This window comes from Apodemus sylvaticus, chromosome 4 (assembly GCF_947179515.1).
Source record: "Apodemus sylvaticus chromosome 4, mApoSyl1.1, whole genome shotgun sequence".
NCBI classification, from domain to species: Eukaryota; Metazoa; Chordata; class Mammalia; order Rodentia; family Muridae; genus Apodemus; species Apodemus sylvaticus.
This window is the reverse complement of record NC_067475.1, coordinates 71,722,430-71,743,419: the sequence shown is the minus strand read 5'-3', so window position 1 is coordinate 71,743,419 and position 20,990 is coordinate 71,722,430. Positions and strand designations below refer to the sequence as shown.

The following is a 20,990-nucleotide window of genomic DNA, read 5'->3' as shown; positions in this document are numbered from 1 at the left end:
AGAATCATTAACATCCCATGAAAGGCTTGGGTCTATGAGAAACAAGACAAGGGCCTATCCATTGTTTTTAAAAGTGAAAAATTGTGGTCTATATGCACACAAAATAAGCAGAAAATAGCTATCAAGTCAGATTCATTATAGTGATAGTAAAAGGTACTTGGGAAGTTGAAATGGGCTGTCAGCTTTTGTGCATAGTCACTCTGAGTGTGGTTATAAACAGTTATGGTTCAACACAAGCAGAAGACAAGTGTGATGATTAATCTCCACTGTCATCTAGGAAGGATTTAGAAGCATTGTACAAACACATTTCTGAGTATGTCTATGGGGATATTTAAGAAGGGTTTAAACTAAGCTAGTCCCACAAGTGAGAAAAGGAGACCTGGCCCAGCCCCTCACATGCTTAAGAGTGGGCCCCACTTAACTGGGCAGTTAACTAGGCCCTGAAGGCTGGATACAGTAAGCTGTCCTGAGGGCATGAGAATTGGGAAACAGAGAGCTGATCCTGCCTCCTGCCAAGGATGACATTGGGTGGTCAAGCCAGAGCAGAGAGGCTGTGACCTGATCATCTCTGCTACCACCCCAAAATCTGTAAATCTGTATTATCTGCAAACATTTGGGAACAGTGAAAGGGCTGATCCTGTAGATCCAAAGCTGTGGGATCTCCATGACAAAGGGCAACAAGAAGATAACCAGGAGGAGTCCCAGTGAGGATCCAATATTGATGGTGTCATAGAAGCCAGAGGGCCTCAAACCAGACCAATGACTCATTTCAATGAACATTTACAAGTGAGTATGTGTGGACAGAGGGACTATACTGTGACACACTATAGATTCCACAATGAGATGTTTTCTATGCTTTGGGGTTTTTTGTTTATTTCTCTTGTGTGTGTGTGTGTGTGTGTGTGTGTGTGTGTGTGTGTGTGTGTGTGTGTGTTTCTTTTTTATTTGCAGGAATTACAAGAACAAAAAGCAGATATGAGAGGACTGTGAGATGATGAAGATTAGGGTACATGACATGAAACTCACAAAGAATCGATAAAAATTTAAAAAAAAAAAGCCAGATAACACTAACTGATGATCTGATTCTGCCCATGGAGCCTCACAATCCATCATAGGAGAAAAGCAAGGGTGCTTAAAATGAGGCTGTCTGTCTGGGCAGTGGTGGCGCACGCCTTTAATCCCAGAACTTGGGAGGCAGAGGCAGGCAGATTTCTGAATTCAAGGCTAGCCTGGTGTACAGAGTGAATACCAGGACAGCCAGGACTACACAGAAAAACCCTGTCTCAAAAAACCAAAAACCAAAGGGGGAAAAAAGATGAGGCTATCTGTTACTGGCTCTCCTATCTTCCATTTGCTCTTCAACCCTTTAAAAGATGTCTTTAATACCTTCTTTCAGGTTTTCTTGGCTTCTCCTCCTCTATATACTTACTTACATGCCTTTGTACTTACATGTTTTTATTCCCTAAAGCTCTGTCCTCTATCTGCCTATGTAAATCTGTTTCCAGCCAAAGAGGCAAAATGCACTACTTGCTCAAGGTTTTTTTTTAATTTTTATTGGAAATTCTCATGCAGTTATACTGGCTGAAAGAGGAACTCAGAAGCCCTGTCTCTAACACTAAGATTCTTGTGAGCCACAGTGATCTCGATACTAGAAAATCTAATGCATTGTTTTGAATGTATGAAATATAAAATCAGCAAAAAGATACTACTTCAACTTCATATTTCACAGTTATTGACAGACAACATAAATCTTATATAATATTAACATTTAACTTATACCACATAAGTACACTGAGGAGAAGAAATACAAACTATCTCTTAATCATGGTCTGTTAAATATTCTATTTTTCTGTGTGTGTCTGTCTATCTATCTACCTATCCATCCACCTAGCATTCATCCATCTATCTAGTATCATCTATCTGTCTCAGAAGTACCATGCATAGAGCTTAAGCTAGAAAGAATTGTTGGAAACAACAGGGGAGAAAGACTGGAGAGAACCTTCTGGATCTCCTGTATTCATCTCTGTATCCAGTAGATGGTGCTACACTACACCTCAAGGCTTCCAGACCAAGAATGAGTTTCACATTATTCTTAAGCAAATTTTCGCTTTGGGGAGGCAAAGGTTTTTCAGTATATAATTCTTTTATATACTTACAAGTTCTGAATGTGACTTGATGTTGACTCTTGTTTTTTCATTATATGACAATTACACACACACATTTTTGCTCACAGTCACCTTCTATTGCTCTCTTGATTCTCCTCTCTTCACTAAAATTCTTCTTCCTACTTTTCCCCAGTAAGCCCTGTCTTGTTTTGATGTCCTTTTAACACCTGCTGACTTTAATTATGGTTTGACATATTCTTGTGTGATCATGAATTGGAGGTTATTTATTAGAAAATGAGCAACTTCTCAAGGGCTATACTACTGGAAAAAATGGCATACATGCACGCACACACACAGACACACACACACACACATACCAACACACAGTAACTTCACATAGTCCGTCAGTGAGGTGTGAACCTTGATGAGCCTTTCCTCCATGCAAAGTAAAATGCTGATAGGCCCAATTTTGTACAGGTAGCCAGACACAGCTGCAGTGAGTTCTGAAATGCCTACATCATGTGCAGAAGACATGATTTCATCACCAAACTTTGTCTCTTACATTCTATCTGTCTAGGGAGCAAAGTTCTTTGAATGAAACATTCTATTGCCTAAGAACTATATCTAAAACTTTACCTTTTCTAAAACGTGCCTGCTTGCCACGTCCGAAGAATACGCAGATCTAAGTTTGAATCTTGAACCACTTAATAACCACTCTGAAGTAAGTCATATAGTTTAATGAAATGCTGTACATCAGTATACAATGTACTGTACTTTTGCAGAAAGGATAAAATAATGTCTTTTCTCCTCTCAACATATAAGGAGCAATAAAAAAACATATTCTGGTACATACCATAAAAACCTTCTCTTATTCAAGGTATGGTAGCAAATTCCCATAATACCAACATTCAGGAAGGAAAAGCAAGAGAACAGAGATTCAAAGCCAGCCTGGACTATATATAACACGTTCTAGAATAGTCAGTGTTATGAAGTCCTACACTATCAGAAAGAAGGGAAAGGAGGGAAGGATCATTTCTCTTGAAGTCTCTTATCACTGAAGAAGAAAGGCATTAACTAAAATTATGGGGGAGCAATTTTCATGCCCAACCTTGTACTGTGGAATACACACTAAGGAAATCATGAATCTTAAGTTTAGAACCTCTAGGACAATCTGATTAAAATCTCACACTGGTAATATTTAATACAGCAAAAAAAGAGCCAGAGCACAATTTCAATATGAATCTTACCTTGAGTATAAAAAGCAGTAAGTAATATTTGACAAAATTCAGCTTGATAAGGACATTCAGAAAGGCTAAGTGGTTTTGAAACCAAAGTACTACTTATAATACATATGGCAGTCAGTATAATATCCAGACAACAAACTATTTCAGAAAGTACACACTGTCTTTTCATTTAATTCAGATATTAAAAGTATCTGTATTATATCAGGTCAAAATATTGTTTCCTTTTATGAGTAACTGTGGTCTGTTCCCATTCCATATATACTGATCAATAGGTACCGGAGAGTTAGCGGCTCTGAGGTACCACACACTTTAGCCTTCCTTTTCCTGTAAGAGTCTACTCTCCTTGGAAAATCTTCCAACAAGGAAAGGAAACAAGTAGTGAAAACTGTGCCTCTAAGGCCGTATCAAGCTGGTCACAGTTCATGTAAGACTAAAGTCCATAATGCTCCAATTCTCAACCTTCCTAATGCTGTAACGCTTTAATACAGTTTTTCCTGGTTTGGCAAGCCCCAACCATAAAAATTTTCACTGCTACTTCATAACTGTAATTTTGCTACTTTTGTTAATCATGATGTAAATATCTGGGTTTCCCAATGACTTAGGTGAACCCTGGGAATCATCAAATCCCAAAGGGCTCCAGATGCACAGGTTGGGAACTGCTGCCATAAAGGATGTTTTCTACATTTACAACTCGCTAAATGATTATGTGATATGCAAAATTCTAAGATCAGTGTCCATAAGTGAATTTTTTCACAATATAACCTTTTATATAGATATCATCAATGGGGACTAGCAAGATGGCTCAAAGGTTAAGAATGCTGGTTGTTCTGACAGAGGATCCAGGGTTTGATCCCCAGCATATCCATAGCAGCTCACAACCATATGTAACTTGTGTTTGGGAATGAGGAGACTGATATCCTCATCTAGCCTCCATTAGCAACAGACACACAAATGGTACAAAATATCTATTTTAAAATAAAAACAATTTAAAGATATATTATTTACTAATAGAAGAGATGAATAGCTACAAAAAAAAAAGAGCATTTGGCCCACAAATCTGATCATACTTGCTGTCCAGCCATTTCAAGAAAATGTGCTGACACCTAGTTCAGGAGAACACTGGCCTCAAAGGCATGTCCATCTGCAACAGTCTTCTTACAACTCTTTCCTGCTTCTGAAATAACAACTCTTCACTCAGCAAATTCCACCTCCCCTTGACTCCCACATCCTCCGTCATACCTTTAAGAAGGTCACTGCTCCTCTGCAGTCTAACAACCTGGCCCAAATCAAGCATCCAGGGAAATACAACTATGGAATAGACACTGAATTCACCCTCGAGGGAGTTGAAGTTGGAACCATGCAATTTGTCATTTGCCAATAATTGCTACCACCTGCTTTCAAATTTGATGACTATATTATACACGTTTTAGATTCGTTTAGCTTAGGATATCTTTAATAAAATTTATGTTATCCATTATCAATGAATATAACTTGAGGACAAGATCCCCAAGAATGAGCAGAGAGTGGCTGGCTCATTCTCAATACTGATTCAACTGCTAAGCTGAATACTGCAAGAAAAGAGACAGACCTACTGCCAAAAAAAAAGAGAGAGAGAGAGAGATAGGTTGTTCTGTGCAGAGGTCTGAAGGCATGGCCTTCCTTTTCAACTCAACTCAAAGTGGCAAATATTTATTGAAAAACTTTACACACTACGTAACAGCTTAGATCTCTAACTGACACAGGGATTATTAGTAAAGCCCAGTTCTAGTTCTGCAGGTTTTGTCTAGAAATTATATAAGGGAGAGAAACAAATATGTCTGTGAAAAAATAATTAACCAAGTTACTAGGAAATCAAATTATTGGTGATATATTTTTCTTTCTAGTAAATTTATAGATACTGTGAATCTATATCACAGTATTATCAGTATTTTTAACTTCCTACTTTGGAGACTGAGTTAATGGCTCAGTAAATAAAGTACCTTCCATAAAAGCATGAGAACTTGAATAGAGATTTCAGCGTGTGTGTGTGTGTGTGTGTGTGTGTGTGTGTGTGTGTGCGCGCGCGCGCACATGTGTATACACACACACACACACACACTCAAAACCAGGAATGTTTGAGTCAGGAGGGTGTCTGTAATCCTACCATGGGGAGAGTGTATATCCAGTGACTGGCAGATTCAGAACTCAACGGCTAGGCAGTATAACTGCTTGGTAAGTACTGTATTCAATGGGAGATCCTGTCGCAAAAGACAAGACAGAAAGTGATATAAAAAAAAAAATGCCTTATATTAACTTCTAGCTTTTACAAGCAAATACACATGCTCCTTCATAGACACAAACACATACACATAAACAGACACAAACACATACACGCAAACAGACACAAACACAATATCTGTGTCTTCTAGTTTTTTCCACAATGTTAATATTATGATTAACTTAATATTTTATCAGAATGAGGTGGTAGCGCAGTCAGTAACAAGCTTGCCTCACAAACATCAAGACCAGAGTTCAATCTCTAGAATCAATGTCACAATACAGGGTATGATAGAGCATGTCTGTAACCTGTAATCCTAGCTCCCTAGAAGGGAAGACAGGAAGGAAAAACCCTGGAAAAGCAATCTAGCCTCATGGCAAGGTCCAGACCACTGAGAAATTCTGTCTTAAAGTAGGTGAAAGGAATATTCAGATTAGACTTGATGGCACACACTTTTAATGCCAGCATGCAAGAGGGCAGAGATAAATAGATCTCTATGAGTTTAAGACCATCATGATTTACATAGAAAGTCCCAGCTAGGGCTACAAAATGACACCCTGTCTCAATAAAAAAGAAAAACAATGGTACTCCTGATGGTGATACCTAAATTTGTCCTCTGACCTACACACACACACACACACACACACACACACACGTACAGATTAACTTGAAAATAATGAAAAGTTATGATTCTCTCTTGAATAATACTGTGAACATTTCTTACAGAAAAGCCAAAATTAATTGTGAATAACAGCAATTTACTAGACAGATACTGCTAAAAGGTAAAAAAAAAAATGAAATAACATGTCATGTTGATGTAATTAACTCCATATGGGCATAGAAATAAATATATATGTACAGAACAAGGGAACTTAAGCGAAGCCTTAAGGGACTTAGAGGGATCATGAGGGACCTAGAGAATATATGTTTCTTCTTGCTAAGATTATATGGTGGTTAAAATGAAAGCTATATTCACAAATACTTGTGTAAATTAGATAGGTTAAGTTAGACAAAAAGATGAAAAGAGACTCTACAGCCACTACTAAATACAAGAAGCAATGAAATCATAGATGGAACCTTGGCTGGCATCTCTTATATAAAACTAGTTTAATCTGACTAGGATATTTCAGGTTCCTTCTGAACATCAAATTCCATTACTTTTTGACATTTGGATTCTGCTGTCATTCCATTCAACTTTTATTAAACTAGACAGCTGGCTGTCAATGCAACATTACATATTTGTAGGTGTGTGTGTGAGTGCGTATGTGTTGTGTGTACATGACACACACACACAGCCTTTCTGCAAAGTGTCCTGAGAGTTGAACAGGTGGGGCTGATACTAGCCCAGATTTGGGAGCTGCTATTGCAATCTCAGGTTGACATGTAAGGAAGTAAGAAGGTAAACACCTGGGAAGTGAGATGGAGAAGGAGCTAGACTTGTTTAGGAGTGAACTAGGACATCTCAAAGAAAGCAGCTCCTCCCTCAGATGGACCATTATAAAAAGGCCAGTGCTTCCAATGAGCAGCACCCTGCAAGCAACATCAGACTCCATCCCTACTGTTCCTCTGGTGAACCAGGTAAGCGAGCAGCTGCCTACTTCTACTCACAGTATTTAGGTCTATTAAATACAAAAGTCCACATTGGGCTTGAAAGTTTTCTTTTTGGAATATTATGAGGGACTCTTGATATAAAACTACACTGTTGGCAGTAGCTCCTGTTTTTGAGATTTTTTTTTCCTCAAGAGTATATAAACTGAGTAAGCCACTAGCAGCTTGTCTGTTTTTATTCCTCTTTGTTGTATAAGCAGAAGAACCGGAGGAACAGTCGCTACACAAAGAATGAACACAAATACTATCTGATAGGAGCCTCATTCAGCTTCCTATCTCCTAACCCTATAGCTGGCTTTGCTCATTTTTTCTTTCTTTGTCCTAGAAAACTTTGAGAATACAAGTTAGCCACTGGTGCTCTTTAGGTGGATTTAGGCTTCCTATGTAGGTGGCATGCCTGTCTCCTGTGTGTGATGGTTGAGACTTAGAAAGCAACTAGGAGGTGGGTGATTAGCACATTCGGGTTTTCTATAGATCCAGAACAAATCAGGTAGCCCAATAAAAAAAACTCCCCCTACATTGATTCAAGAATTGAAGTAAGACATAGGGATCCTGTTCTAATTTCATCACTCTCTTCCTACATAGCTGGAACAAGTTATTCCACTCTGGATTCATTCTCAACTAGTATAGAAAGAAATTAATCATGCTGACAATAATTACAAATGATTGGAACTATTTATGTGTTTAAGCAGTAAGTTAGAGTTGGATCTCTTGTTCCCTCATCTAGGTTAACTTGAATTTGCAACAAGATGCCTAAACTCCTGCAAGGCATTGTCACTGTCATTGATGTTTTCTACCAATATGCCACTGAGTATGGTAACTGTGACATGTTAAGCAAAAAAGAGATGAAAGAACTTCTGGAAACCGAGTTTCACCAAATTCTGAAGGTAAGAACGCTACACCAGGACTGAATTCTGAAGCAATTCTCTTCTCTATTTTATCTTACCTTTTGTTTATATATCAAATACCAGACAGGAATCTCCTATTTGGTAATAGACAATTGAATTTGGCAGACTTGAAATCATCCATAAACCATGGATTAATAATGTTTTATAATGTGATTAGATTAAAATGATCCAAACAAACAATACACAGATTTAAAATTTTTCCTGCCTGTGAGAGTAATCCTTATGACAGTCAGAAAATCTTCAAAATATAATGAATTCATATTCTTACATTTGATTTCTTTAGTGTAGAGTCCAAATCACTACCTATTTCTGAGATTCTGATAATTTAAGACCTCTTAAAACAAATTTATATTGACCTATAATTTATCAAAAGGGGAGAAAAATAACCTTAAACTTATCAGCCCTGAAAATAAACATGTGAGAACTTAAAATTATCCTTGAACTCAAATGCTTTCTGAATAGCATTTGGATTCCTATAGCTATATTACATCAAATATGAGAATCATCCTACCTCTTAAACTTGTTCTTTTTCTTTTAGCCCAATATAGAATCCCAGGGTAGGTACTGATTTCCTCATTCTTAGAAGACAATACCATCTTCTAATCTCCATCTACTTTATAAAGATACTCTTAAAACAGTCCATTTCTCTCCATCACAAGTGCTAGTCTTCTGGTTCAGGCTATTGTAATTTTACCTTAAAAAATACTCCAGTGAACCTTATTGGCTCTTAATATAAAACTTGAAACTCTCCAACATGATTTAAGAATTATGATCTAGTCTGCATTAATCTCACTAGCACAATGTCTTTACTTCTTGTACTAAATTTAGCACTCTTGAATTTCTATCAATTCCGTAAATAAACTATACTTCTCTTTCCTTTCACACTGTTCATAGCATCACATCTATCTGCAACTTTGTTTCTGTGTTCCTCCTGCCTTTCTTCATTTAGCTAATTATAACCCATCCTTCAATGAATATCATATCTTCTTCCTTGAATCATAACTTCATTCATATCATTAAACTTCCTTGAATCAAAACTGACTCCCTTTTGATGCACTCATATTTGATATAAACATTATAAATTTGTGTATCAAACCATTAATTGCACATTACATTTTAAATTTTATCTATTTACTCATTTATTATTAAAAGGAAATCTCCTGTGATATAGTCTGGCCTTAAACTTACTATGTAGCTGAGAATGACCTTGAACTCCTGACAGTAGTGCCTCTACCTCCTGAGTAACAGGATTACAAGCATACATCATAAGGCCCAGCATAACACTTAAATCATTCACTGCTTTAGACCCTCCACAACATAGTGGGAGGCACACTACAGCCCCAAAGCCAAAATTTCTGTTTTAAAACCAATACTTAGCAAATACACTATCTAGGCAATGAAAACTTACATATAATTAAGTAGATATCTACAATTATTATTTGTATATTAGTTAACCACTCTTGATTAACCATTGCCGGCCTTTCTTTCTTTCTTTTGTCCTTCCTTCCTTCCTTCCTTCCTTCCTTCCTTCCTTCCTTCCTTCCTTCCTTTCTTTCTTTTTTTCTTTCTTTCTTTCTCTTCCTTTCTCTGACAAGACTCTTTTTTAATTCCAAGGAAGCCAAGAACTTCCAATGTAACCTACACTGCAAATTCAGGATCATATTTCCTTGACCTCCAAAGCATTGGTCTCAGCTACCATCTTAATTACCAAACATAAAAGGCTCACTAGCTCTCTTGCAGCACTCATCCTTGAACATTGCATCTGCTCCTGGTTACTACTTCTTGTCAAGTTACTGCTTGAGTGCTTATTGGATGGGACAACCAGGACAATCAGTCTCTCTCTCTCTCTCTCTCTCTCTCTCTCTCTCTCTCTCTCTCTCTCTCTCCCTCCCTCTCTTCCTCACCATTCCTCTCCCTTTCTATCTCTTTCACCATTCTAGCCCAAACAATTATGTGATTAATTTCAACCAAAATATATTCAATATTCATATTTATACAGCCTTCCCACAAACGGTTAACTAGTTTTATACTATAGTTACAGAGCCTTCACTTGTACTTTATTCCTTGACAGAATCCAGATGATCCAGACACCGTAGATATCATCATGCAAAGTCTGGATCGAGATCATAACCACAAAGTGGATTTTACTGAGTATCTTCTAATGATACTCAAGCTGGCAAAGGCTTGTAATAATATTATTGGCAAAGATTACTGCCAAGCTTCAGGGTCAAAGCAGAAAGATCACAGTCAGCAACACCAAGAGGAACAGAGTAAAAAAGAAACAGGAAACAAACAACAAGAAGCCTTTTCAAGTTATTCAAGTTCTAGTGCAGGAGAGAATGACTCTTATTCCAGGGGCTCAAGAGGAAGCATTAAAAACAAATCCAGAAAAACAGGAAAAGAAAAGGAGCAAAGTTCTGAACAAAGGACAAAATCAAATACAAGTCAATACAAAAATAGTGCGGATTATGAACAAGGCCAGCCTGGGTCAGGATTGTCCCACTCATCTAACAACAGGAGAGCTAGCTCAAGAAAAGTTTCTGACTTTCCTCAACGTGGCTCTGAATCAGGACGATCTTCAAGCTCCAGGAAACAAGAATCTGGTGAATGTCAGTCTTCTAGTAAGGGTTCATCATCAGGAGGATCATCAGTCTCAGGTTCAGGACAGTCCACCCCCTATGGTGAACAGGGAACAAGATCAAGTGAGTCATCAAACAACAGGAAAAGCAGGTCTACCTCAAGAACCTCTGCTGGCTCCCCAGAGAATAGATCTAATTCAGCAGAAGAATCTGCCTTTAGTGAAAATGGATCCAGGCAAGGAAAAACATCTAATAATGGGCAAAATGGTACCTTCTCTGGACAGTCAGCAGGTAGAAATCAGCAAGAATTTGGCACTAGTCATGGATGTGGCTCAGGTCAGTCTTCCAGCTCTGCTCAGCATGGCTCTCAGTATGGTCAGTCTTCCAGCTCTGGCACACATAACTCAGGGTCCCAGCAGTCTTCCAAAGAGTGGAGACATGGCTCTGGTTCAGGACAGTCTTCTGGTTTGGATCAATATGGATCAACATCAGGACAACATTCTGGATCCACTACACAGGGTTCTGGACAAGGCCGTTCCTCTGGGGGTCGACACTGTGGTTCATCCTCAGAACAGTCTTCAGGATGTGGGTCAGGTCAGTCCACCACTTATGGCCAACAAGGTTCAGGATCACATGAGTCATCTACCCCTGGGAGAGGCAGGTCTACCTCAAGGGGGTCTTCTAACTCTCAACAGTATGGATCTAGCTCAAGAGAATCTTCTGGCTGTAGTCAACATGGATCTGGGCAAGGTAGATCTGGGCAAGGTAGATCATCTAATAGTGGACAAAGTGGTTCTTTCTCTGGACAGTCACAAAGCAGTCAACAGCATGGATCATGTTGTGGTCAGTCTTCTGGGTATGGTCAAAAAGAATATGGCTCAGGTCAGTCTTCCAGCTCTGCTCAGCATGGCTCTCAGTATGGTCAGTCTTCTAGCTCTGGCACACATAACTCAGGGTCCCAGCAGTCTTCCAAAGAGTGGAGACATGGCTCTGGTTCAGGACAGTCTTCTGGTTTGGATCAATATGGATCAACATCAGGACAACATTCTGGATCCACTACACAGGGTTCTGAACAAGGCCGTTCCTCTGGGGGTGGACACTGTGGTTCATCCTCAGGACAGTCCTCAGGACGTGGGTCAGGTCAGTCCACCACTTATGGCCAACAAGGTTCAGGATCACATGAGTCATCTACCCCCAGGAGAGGCAGGTCTACCTCAAGGGGGTCTTCTAACTCTCAACAGTATGGATCTAGCTCAAGAGAATCTTCTGGCTGTAGTCAACATGGATCTGGGCAAGGTAGATCATCTAATAGTGGACAAAGTGGTTCTTTCTCTGGACAGTCACAAGGCAGTCAACAGCATGGATCATGTTGTGGTCAGTCTTCTGGGTATGGTCAAAAAGGATATGGCTCAGGTCAGTCTTCCAGCTCTGCTCAGCATGGCTCTCAGTATGGTCAGTCTTCCAGCTCTGGCACACATAACTCAGGGTCACAGCAGTCTTCCAAAGAGTGGAGACATGGCTCTGGTTCAGGACAGTCTTCTGGTTTGGATCAATATGGATCAACATCAGGACAACATTCTGGATCCACTACACAGGGTTCTGGACAAGGCCATTCCTCTGGGGGTGGACACTGTGGTTCATCCTCAGAACAGTCTTCAGGATGTGGGTCAGGTCAGTCCACCACTTATGGCCAACAAGGTTCAGGATCACATGAGTCATCTACCCCCAGGAGAGGCAGGTCTACCTCAAGGGGGTCTTCTAACTCTCAACAGTATGGATCTAGCTCAAGAGAATCTTCTGGCTGTAGTCAACATGGATCTGGGCAAGGTAGATCTGGGCAAGGTAGATCATCTAATAGTGGACAAAGTGGTTCTTTCTCTGGACAGTCACGACGCAGTCAACAGCATGGATGTTGTGGTCAGTCTTCTGGATATGGTCAAAAAGGATATGGCTCAGGTCAGTCTTCCAGCTCTGCTCATCATGGCTCTCAGTATGGTCAGTCTTCCAGCTCTGGCACCCATAACTCAGGGTCACGCCAGTCTTCCAAAGAGTGGAGACATGGCTCTGGTTCAGGACAGTCTTCTGGTTTGGATCAATATGGATCAACATCAGGAAAACATTCTGGATCCACTACACAGGGTTCTGGAAAAGGTCATTCCTCTGGGAGTGGACACTGTGGTTCATCCTCAGGACAGTCTTCAGGACGTGGGTCAGGTCAGTCCACCACTTATGGCCAACAAGGTTCAGGATCACATGAGTCAACTACCACCAACAGAGGCAGGTCTACCTCAAGGACGTCTTCTAACTCTCAACAGTATGGATCTAGCTCAAGAGAATCTTCTGGCTTTAGTCAACGTGGATCTGGGCAAGGTAGATCTGGGGAAGGTCGATCTTCTAATAGTGGACAAAGTGGTTCTTTCTCTGGACAGTCTCGACGCAGTCAACAGCATGGATCTTCTTGTGGTCAGTCTTCTGGGTGTGGTCAAAAAGAATATGGCTCAGGTCAATCTTCCAGCTCTGCTCAGCATGGCTCTCAGTATGGTCAGTCTTCTGGCTCTGGCACACATAACTCAGGGTCACACCAGTCATCCAAAGAGTGGAGACATGGTTCTGGTTCAGGACAGTCTTCTGGTTTAGATCAATATGGATCGATATCAGGACAACATTCTGGATCCACTACACAGCGTTCTGGACAAGGTTGTTCCTCTGGGAATGGAAAATATGGTTCCTCCTCAGGACTGTCTTCAGGACGTGGGTCAAGTCAGTCCACCACTTATGGCCAGCAAGGTTCAGGATCACATGAGTCATCTACCACCAGCAGAGGCAGGTCTACCTCAAGAGGGTCTTCTAACTCTCAACAGTATGGATCTAGCTCAAGAGAATCTTCTGGCTTTAGTCAACGTGGATCTGGGCAAGGTAGATCTGGGCAAGGTCGATCTTCTAATAGTGGACAAAGTGGTTCTTTCTCTGGACAGTCACGACGCAGTCAACAGCATGGATGTTCTGGTCAGTCTTCTGGATATGGTCAAAAAGAATATGGCTCAGGTCAGTCTTCCAGCTCTGCTCAGCATGGCTCTCAGTATGGTCAGTCTTCCAGCTCTGGCAAACATAACTCAGGGTCACGCCAGTCTTCCAAAGAGTGGAGACATGGCTCTGGTTCAGGACAGTCTACTGGTTTGGATCAATATGGATCGACATCGGGACAACATTCTGGATCCACTACACAGGGTTCTGGACAAGGCCGTTCCTCTGGTAGTGGACACTGTGGTTCATCCTCAGGACAGTCTTCAGGATGTGAGTCAGGTCAGTCCACCACTTATGGCCAACAAGGTTCAGGATCACATGAGTCATCTACCACCAGCAGAGGCAGATCTACCTCAAGGAGGTCTTCTAACTCTCAACAGTATGGTTCTAGCTCAAGAGAATCTTCTGGCTGTAGTCAACGTGGATCTGGGCAAGGTAGATCTGGGCAAGGTCGATCTTCTAATAGTGGACAAAGTGGTTCTTTCTCTGGACAGTCACGAGGCAGTCAACAGCATGGATGTTCTGGTCAGTCTTCTGGATATGGTCAAAAAGAATATGGCTCAGGTCAGTCTTCCAGGCCTGCTCAGCATGGCTCTCAGTGTGGTCACTCTTCCAGCTCTGGCACACATAACTCAGGGTCCCAGCAGTCTTCCAAAGAGTGGAGACATGGCTCTGGTTCAGGACAGTCTTCTGGTTTGGATCAATATGGATCAACATCAGGACAACATTCTGGATCCACTACACAGGGTTCTGGACAAGGTCGTTCCTCTGGGAATGGAAAATATGGTTCCTCCTCAGGACTGTCTTCAGGACATGGGTCAAGTCAGTCCACCACTTATGGCCAGCAAGGTTCAGGATCACATGAGTCATCTACCACCAGCAGAGGCAGGTCTACCTCAAGAGGGTCTTCTAACTCTCAACAGTATGGATCTAGCTCAAGAGAATCTTCTGGCTTTAGTCAACGTGGATCTGGGCAAGGTAGATCTGGGCAAGGTCAATCTTCTAATAGTGGACAAAGTGGTTCTTTCTCTGGACAGTCACGACGCAGTCAACAGCATGGATGTTCTGGTCAGTCTTCTGGATATGGTCAAAAAGAATATGGCTCAGGTCAGTCTTCCAGCTCTGCTCAGCATGGCTCTCAGTATGGTCAGTCTTCCAGCTCTGGCACACATAACTCAGGGTCACGCCAGTCTTCCAAAGAGTGGAGACATGGCTCTGGTTCAGGACAGTCTACTGGTTTGGATCAATATGGATCGACATCGGGACAACATTCTGGATCCACTACACAGGGTTCTGGACAAGGCCATTCCTGTGGTAGTGGACACTGTGGTTCATCCTCAGGACAGTCTTCAGGATGTGGGTCAGGTCAATCCACCCCTTATGGCCAACAAGGTTCAGGATTGCATGAGTCGTCTACCCCCAGGAGAGGCAGGTCTACCTCAAGGAGGTCTTCTCACTCTCAACAGTATGGATCTAGCTCAAGAGAATCTTCTGGCTTTAGTCAACGTGGATCTGGGCAGGGTCGATCTTCTCATAGTGGACAGAGTCATTCTTTCTCTGGACAGTCACGAGGCAGTCAACAGCATGGATGTTCTGGTCAGTCTTCTGGGTATGGTCAAAAAGAATATGGCTCAGGTCAGTCTTCTCAGCGTGGCTCCCAGTATGGTCAGTCTTCCTGCTCTGGCACACATAACTCAGGGTCACAGCAGTCTTCCAAAGAGTGGAGACATGGCTCTAGTTCAGGACAGTCTTCTGGTTTGGATCAATATGGATCAACATCAGGACAACATTCTGGATCCACTACACAGGGTTCTGGACAAGGTCGTTCCTCTGGGAATGGAAAATATGGTTCCTCCTCAGGACTGTCTTCAGGACATGGGTCAAGTCAGTCCACCACTTATGGCCAGCAAGGTTCAGGATCACATGAGTCATCTACCACCAGCAGAGACAGGTCTACCTCAAGAGGGTCTTCTAACTCTCAACAGTATGGATCTAGCTCAAGAGAATCTTCTGGCTTTAGTCAACGTGGATCTGGGCAAGGTAGATCTGGGCAAGGTCAATCTTCTAATAGTGGACAAAGTGGTTCTTTCTCTGGACAGTCACGACGCAGTCAACAGCATGGATGTTCTGGTCAGTCTTCTGGATATGGTCAAAAAGAATATGGCTCAGGTCAGTCTTCCAGCTCTGCTCAGCATGGCTCTCAGTATGGTCAGTCTTCCAGCTCTGGCACACATAACTCAGGGTCACGCCAGTCTTCCAAAGAGTGGAGACATGGCTCTGGTTCAGGACAGTCTACTGGTTTGGATCAATATGGATCGACATCGGGACAACATTCTGGATCCACTACACAGGGTTCTGGACAAGGCCGTTCCTGTGGTAGTGGACACTGTGGTTCATCCTCAGGACAGTCTTCAGGATGTGGGTCAGGTCAATCCACCCCTTATGGCCAACAAGGTTCAGGATTGCATGAGTCGTCTACCCCCAGGAGAGGCAGGTCTACCTCAAGGAGGTCTTCTCATTCTCAACAGTATGGATCTAGCTCAAGAGAATCTTCTGGCTTTAGTCAACGTGGATCTGGGCAGGGTGGATCTGGGCAAGGTCGATCTTCTCATAGTGGACAGAGTCATTCTTTCTCTGGACAGTCACGAGGCAGTCAACAGCATGGATGTTCTGGTCAGTCGTCTGGGTATGGTCAAAAAGAATATGGCTCAGGTCAGTCTTCTCAGCGTGGCTCTCAGTATGGTCAGTCTTCCTGCTCTGGCACACATAACTCAGGGTCACAGCAGTCTTCCAAAGAGTGGAGACATGGCTCTGGTTCAGGACAGTCTTCTGGTTTGGATCAATATGGATCAACATCAGGACAACATTCTGGATCCACTACACAGGGTTCTAGACAAGGCCGTTCCTCTGGTAGTGGACACTGTGGTTCATCCTCAGGACAGTCTTCAGGATGTGGGTCAGGTCAGTCTACCTCTTATGGCCAACAAGGTTCAAGATCACATGAGTCATCTACCACCAGCAGAGGCAGGTCTACCTCAAGGGCGTCTTCTAACTCTCAACAGTATGGATCTAGCTCAAGAGAATCTTCTGGCCGTAGTCAACATGGATCTGGGCAAGGTGGATCTGGGCAAGGTAGATCTTCTAATAGTGGACAAAGTGGTTCTTTCTCTGGACAGTCACGAGGCAGTCAACTGCATGGATGTTGTGGTCAGTCTTCTGGATATGGTCAAAAAGAATATGGCTCAGGTCAGTCTTCCAGCTCTGCTCATCATGGCTCTCAGTATGGTCAGTCTTCCAGCTCTGGCACACATAACTCAGGGTCAAGCCAGTCTTCTAAAGAGTGGAAACATGGCTCTGGTTCAGGACAGTCTTCTGGTTTGGATCAATATGGATCAACATCAGGACAACATTCTGGATCCACTACACAGGGTTCTAGACAAGGCCGTTCCTCTGGTAGTGGACACTGTGGTTCATCCTCAGGACAGTCTTCAGGATGTGCGTCAGGTCAGTCCACCACTTATGGCCAACAAGGTTCAGGATCACATGAGTCATCTACCACCAGCAGAGGCAGGTCTACCTCAAGGAGGTCTTCTAACTCTCAACAGTATGGATCTAGTTCAAGAGAATCTTCTGGGTTTAGTCAACGTGGATCTGGGCAAGGTGGATCTGGGCAAGGTCGATCTTCTAATAGTGGACAAAGTGGTTCTTTCTCTGGACAGTCACGACGCAGTCAACAGCATGGATCTAGTTCAAGAGAATCTTCTGGGTTTAGTCAACGTGGATCTGGGCAAGGTGGATCTGGGCAAGGTCGATCTTCTAATAGTGGACAAAGTGGTTCTTTCTCTGGACAGTCACGACGCAGTCAACAGCATGGATGTTCTGGTCAGTCTTCTGGATATGGTCAAAAAGAATATGGCTCAGGTCAGTCTTCCAGCTCTGCTCAGCATGGCTCTCAGTATGGTCAGTCTTCCAGCTCTGGCACACATAACTCAGGGTCCCAGCAGTCTTCCAAAGAGTGGAGACATGGCTCTGGTTCAGGACAGTCTTCTGGTTTGGATCAATATGGATCAACATCAGGACAACATTCTGGATCCACTACACAGGGTTCTGGACAAGGCCGTTCCTCTGGTAGTGGACACTGTGGTTCATCCTCAGGACAGTCTTCAGGATGTGGGTCAGGTCAGTCCACCACTTATGGCCAACAAGGTTCAGGATCACATGAGTCATCTACCCCCAGGAGAGGCAGGTCTACCTCAAGGGGGTCTTCTAACTCTCAACAGTATGGATCTAGCTCAAGAGAATCTTCTGGCTGTAGTCAACATGGATCTGGGCAAGGTAGATCTGGGCAAGGTAGATCATCTAATAGTGGACAAAGTGGTTCTTTCTCTGGACAGTCACAAAGCAGTCAACAGCATGGATCATGTTGTGGTCAGTCTTCTGGGTATGGTCAAAAAGAATATGGCTCAGGTCAGTCTTCCAGCTCTGCTCAGCATGGCTCTCAGTATGGTCAGTCTTCCAGCTCTGGCACACATAACTCAGGGTCCCAGCAGTCTTCCAAAGAGTGGAGGCATGGCTCTGGTTCAGGACAGTCTTCTGGTTTGGACCAATATGGATCAACATCAGGACAACCTTCTGGATCCACTACACAGGCTTCTAGACAAGGCCGTTCCTCTGGTAGTGGACACTGTGGTTCATCCTCAGGACAGTCTTCAGGATGTGGGTCAGGTCAGTCCACCACTTATGGCCAACAAGGGTCAGGATCACATGAGTCATCTACCCCCAGCAGAGGCAGATCTACCTCAAGGAGGTCTTCTAACTCTCAACAGTATGGATCTAGCTCAAGAGAATCTTCTGGCTTTAGTCAACGTGGATCTGGGCAAGGTAGATCTGGGCAAGGTCCATCTTCTAATAATGGACAAAGTGGTTCTTTCTCTGGACAGTCACGACGCAGTCAACAGCATGGATGTTGTGGTCAGTCTTCTGGATATGGTCAAAAAGAATATGGCTCAGGTCAGTTTTCCAGCTCTGCTCAGTATGGCTCTCAGTATGGTCAGTCTTCTAGCTCTGGCACACATAACTCAGGGTCAAGCCAGTCTTCTAAAGAGTGGAGACATGGCTCTGGTTCAGGACAGTCTTCTGGTTTGGATCAATATGGATCAACATCAGGACAACATTCTGGATCCACTACACAGGGCTCTGGACAAAGTTGTTCCTCTGGAAGTAGACACTGTGGTTCATCCTCAGGACAGTCCTCAGGATGTGGGTCAGGTCAGTCTACCACTTATGGCCAACAAGGTTCAGGATCACATGAGTCATCTACCACTAGCAGAGGGAGGTCTACCTCAAGGGGGTCTTCTAACTCTCAACAGTATCGATCTAGCTCAAGAGAATCTTCTGGCTGTAGTCAATGTAGATCTGGGCAAGGTCGATCTGGGCAAGGTGGATCTTCTCGTAGTGGACAATGTGGTTCTTTCTCTGGACAGTCACGAGGTAGACTTCAGCATCAATCTATCTCTAGCTATGGTTCTGGCTCAGGTCATTATCCCTGTTCTGGGCAGCAGGGTTTTCAATATGGTCAGTCTTCCAGTTCTGGTCAGCATAGCTCTCATAATGGCCAGTCTTCCAGCTCTGGGACTTGTAACACACAGTCTCACCAGTCTTCCAACCAGTGGAGACATGGCTCTCATTCAGGACAGTCTTCTGGTTTTGATCAATATGGATCGACAACAGGACAAACTTCTGGTTCCACTACACAGGGTTCTGGACAAGGTCATACCTCTGTGACTGGACATTATGATTCTTCCTCAGGACAGTCTTCAGGCTGTGGGTCACGGCAGTCCACTACTTATGGTCAACAAGATTCAGGATCACGTGAGTCATCTACCACCAGGAGAGGCAGGTCTACCTTAAGGGGCTCTTCTAACTCTCAACAGTATAGAGGTGGCTCAGGAGAATACTCTGGTTTTAATCAACATGGATCTGGGCAAGGTCAGTCTCCTCACAGGGGTCAATATGGTCCTTTCTCTGAACAGTCATCTTGTCATGCTCAGGATCGACCTCACTTTGGTCAGTCTGAAGGCTCAGTTCCATCATCTAACTGTGGTCAGCATGGTTCTACTTCATGTCAGTATTCTGGTTTTGACGAGCAAATGCATGGATCACATAAATCTTATCCCTGTACTACTCAAGGGTCTACCTCTCAAGGGTATTCTAGCTTTGGACCATGTGGATCTGGTTCAGTAGAGTGTTCTGGGTTTGGTAACCAAGCCTCTAGATCAGGTCAGTCTACTTATGGGCAAAATGAATCTAATAGAAATCAACCTTCTGGCTATAGACAATATAATCATACATCAGGACAGTCATACTGTGGTGGTCAGTGTGGATCTAATTCAAACCAATCTTCCAGCTATGGAGAACAGGGCCTTGGTTCTAGTCAGTCTTCTCACTATGGCCAATATGGATGTCCCTCAAGTCATTACTCTAGCCAAAGCCAACATGGAGTTGGGTGTAGTCAAGATTTTAATACTGATCAATATGGGTCTGGTTCCTATCCCTCTTCTATCTCTAGACAAAATTGTCCAAGATCTGGTCTGTGCCCTACTTCACAGCAATATGGGTCTGGTTCGTGTCACTCATTTAGCACTGGTTCATGTGGTTCTGGATATGGTCAATGTTCTAACTTTGAGCAACCTCATACAAATAAGCGATGTGGAAACCAGTGGGAATCTGGCTGTAGCCCCTCAAATTGTAGTGAAAATCAATCAATAAGAGTACATAGACAAATAGAAACCTCAGGTTGTGGCTTTGGACAATTTTCACCTTCACATGGACAGATTAGATCTGAAACTACTGGTAAATTGTCACTTTGTAATTTGGACAATAGACAAGGTAACTCTGACTATCAGAGAGTCAAGGAAAATAACTTTGGAATGAGAAATGTAGTCTCAGATTCTCATAGCTTCAATAGTAGCACTCCACTGTATGAGTATGTCCAAGAGCAGAGACGCTAATTCTCATAGTAAATAAAGAACTCTGGTAAAATTAACTTAAATGTTAATTTAAGAAATGAGAAAATGTTGCAGATAAGAAGCTCATCATGAAATTCCTTTCTCAATCTGGACATATCTGCTCTCATCCATTTAAAATGAAAATTAGTATATATTCCTAGTTAGTGCATTGCTTCCAAATAATTTATGATAGTTGGGGTACTTAGTTAGGATCTATTACAGAGGATAAGTTTGGAAAAATAATTAGAATTTAATTAT

The 20,990-nt window shown here is 42.5% G+C and overlaps 1 protein-coding gene across 1 annotated transcript; it reads left to right on the top strand.

Annotated features, from left to right (window-relative positions):
• Positions 1 to 7,963: 7,963 nt before the first annotated feature.
• Positions 7,964 to 20,735, top strand: Hrnr (hornerin). Its single transcript, XM_052180941.1, has 3 exons — positions 7,964 to 8,101; positions 10,194 to 17,496; positions 17,647 to 20,735. The coding sequence occupies exons 1-3, from the start codon at positions 7,964 to 7,966 to the stop codon at positions 20,733 to 20,735; spliced, it is 10,530 nt and encodes a 3,509-aa protein (XP_052036901.1).
• Positions 20,736 to 20,990: the final 255 nt, after the last annotated feature.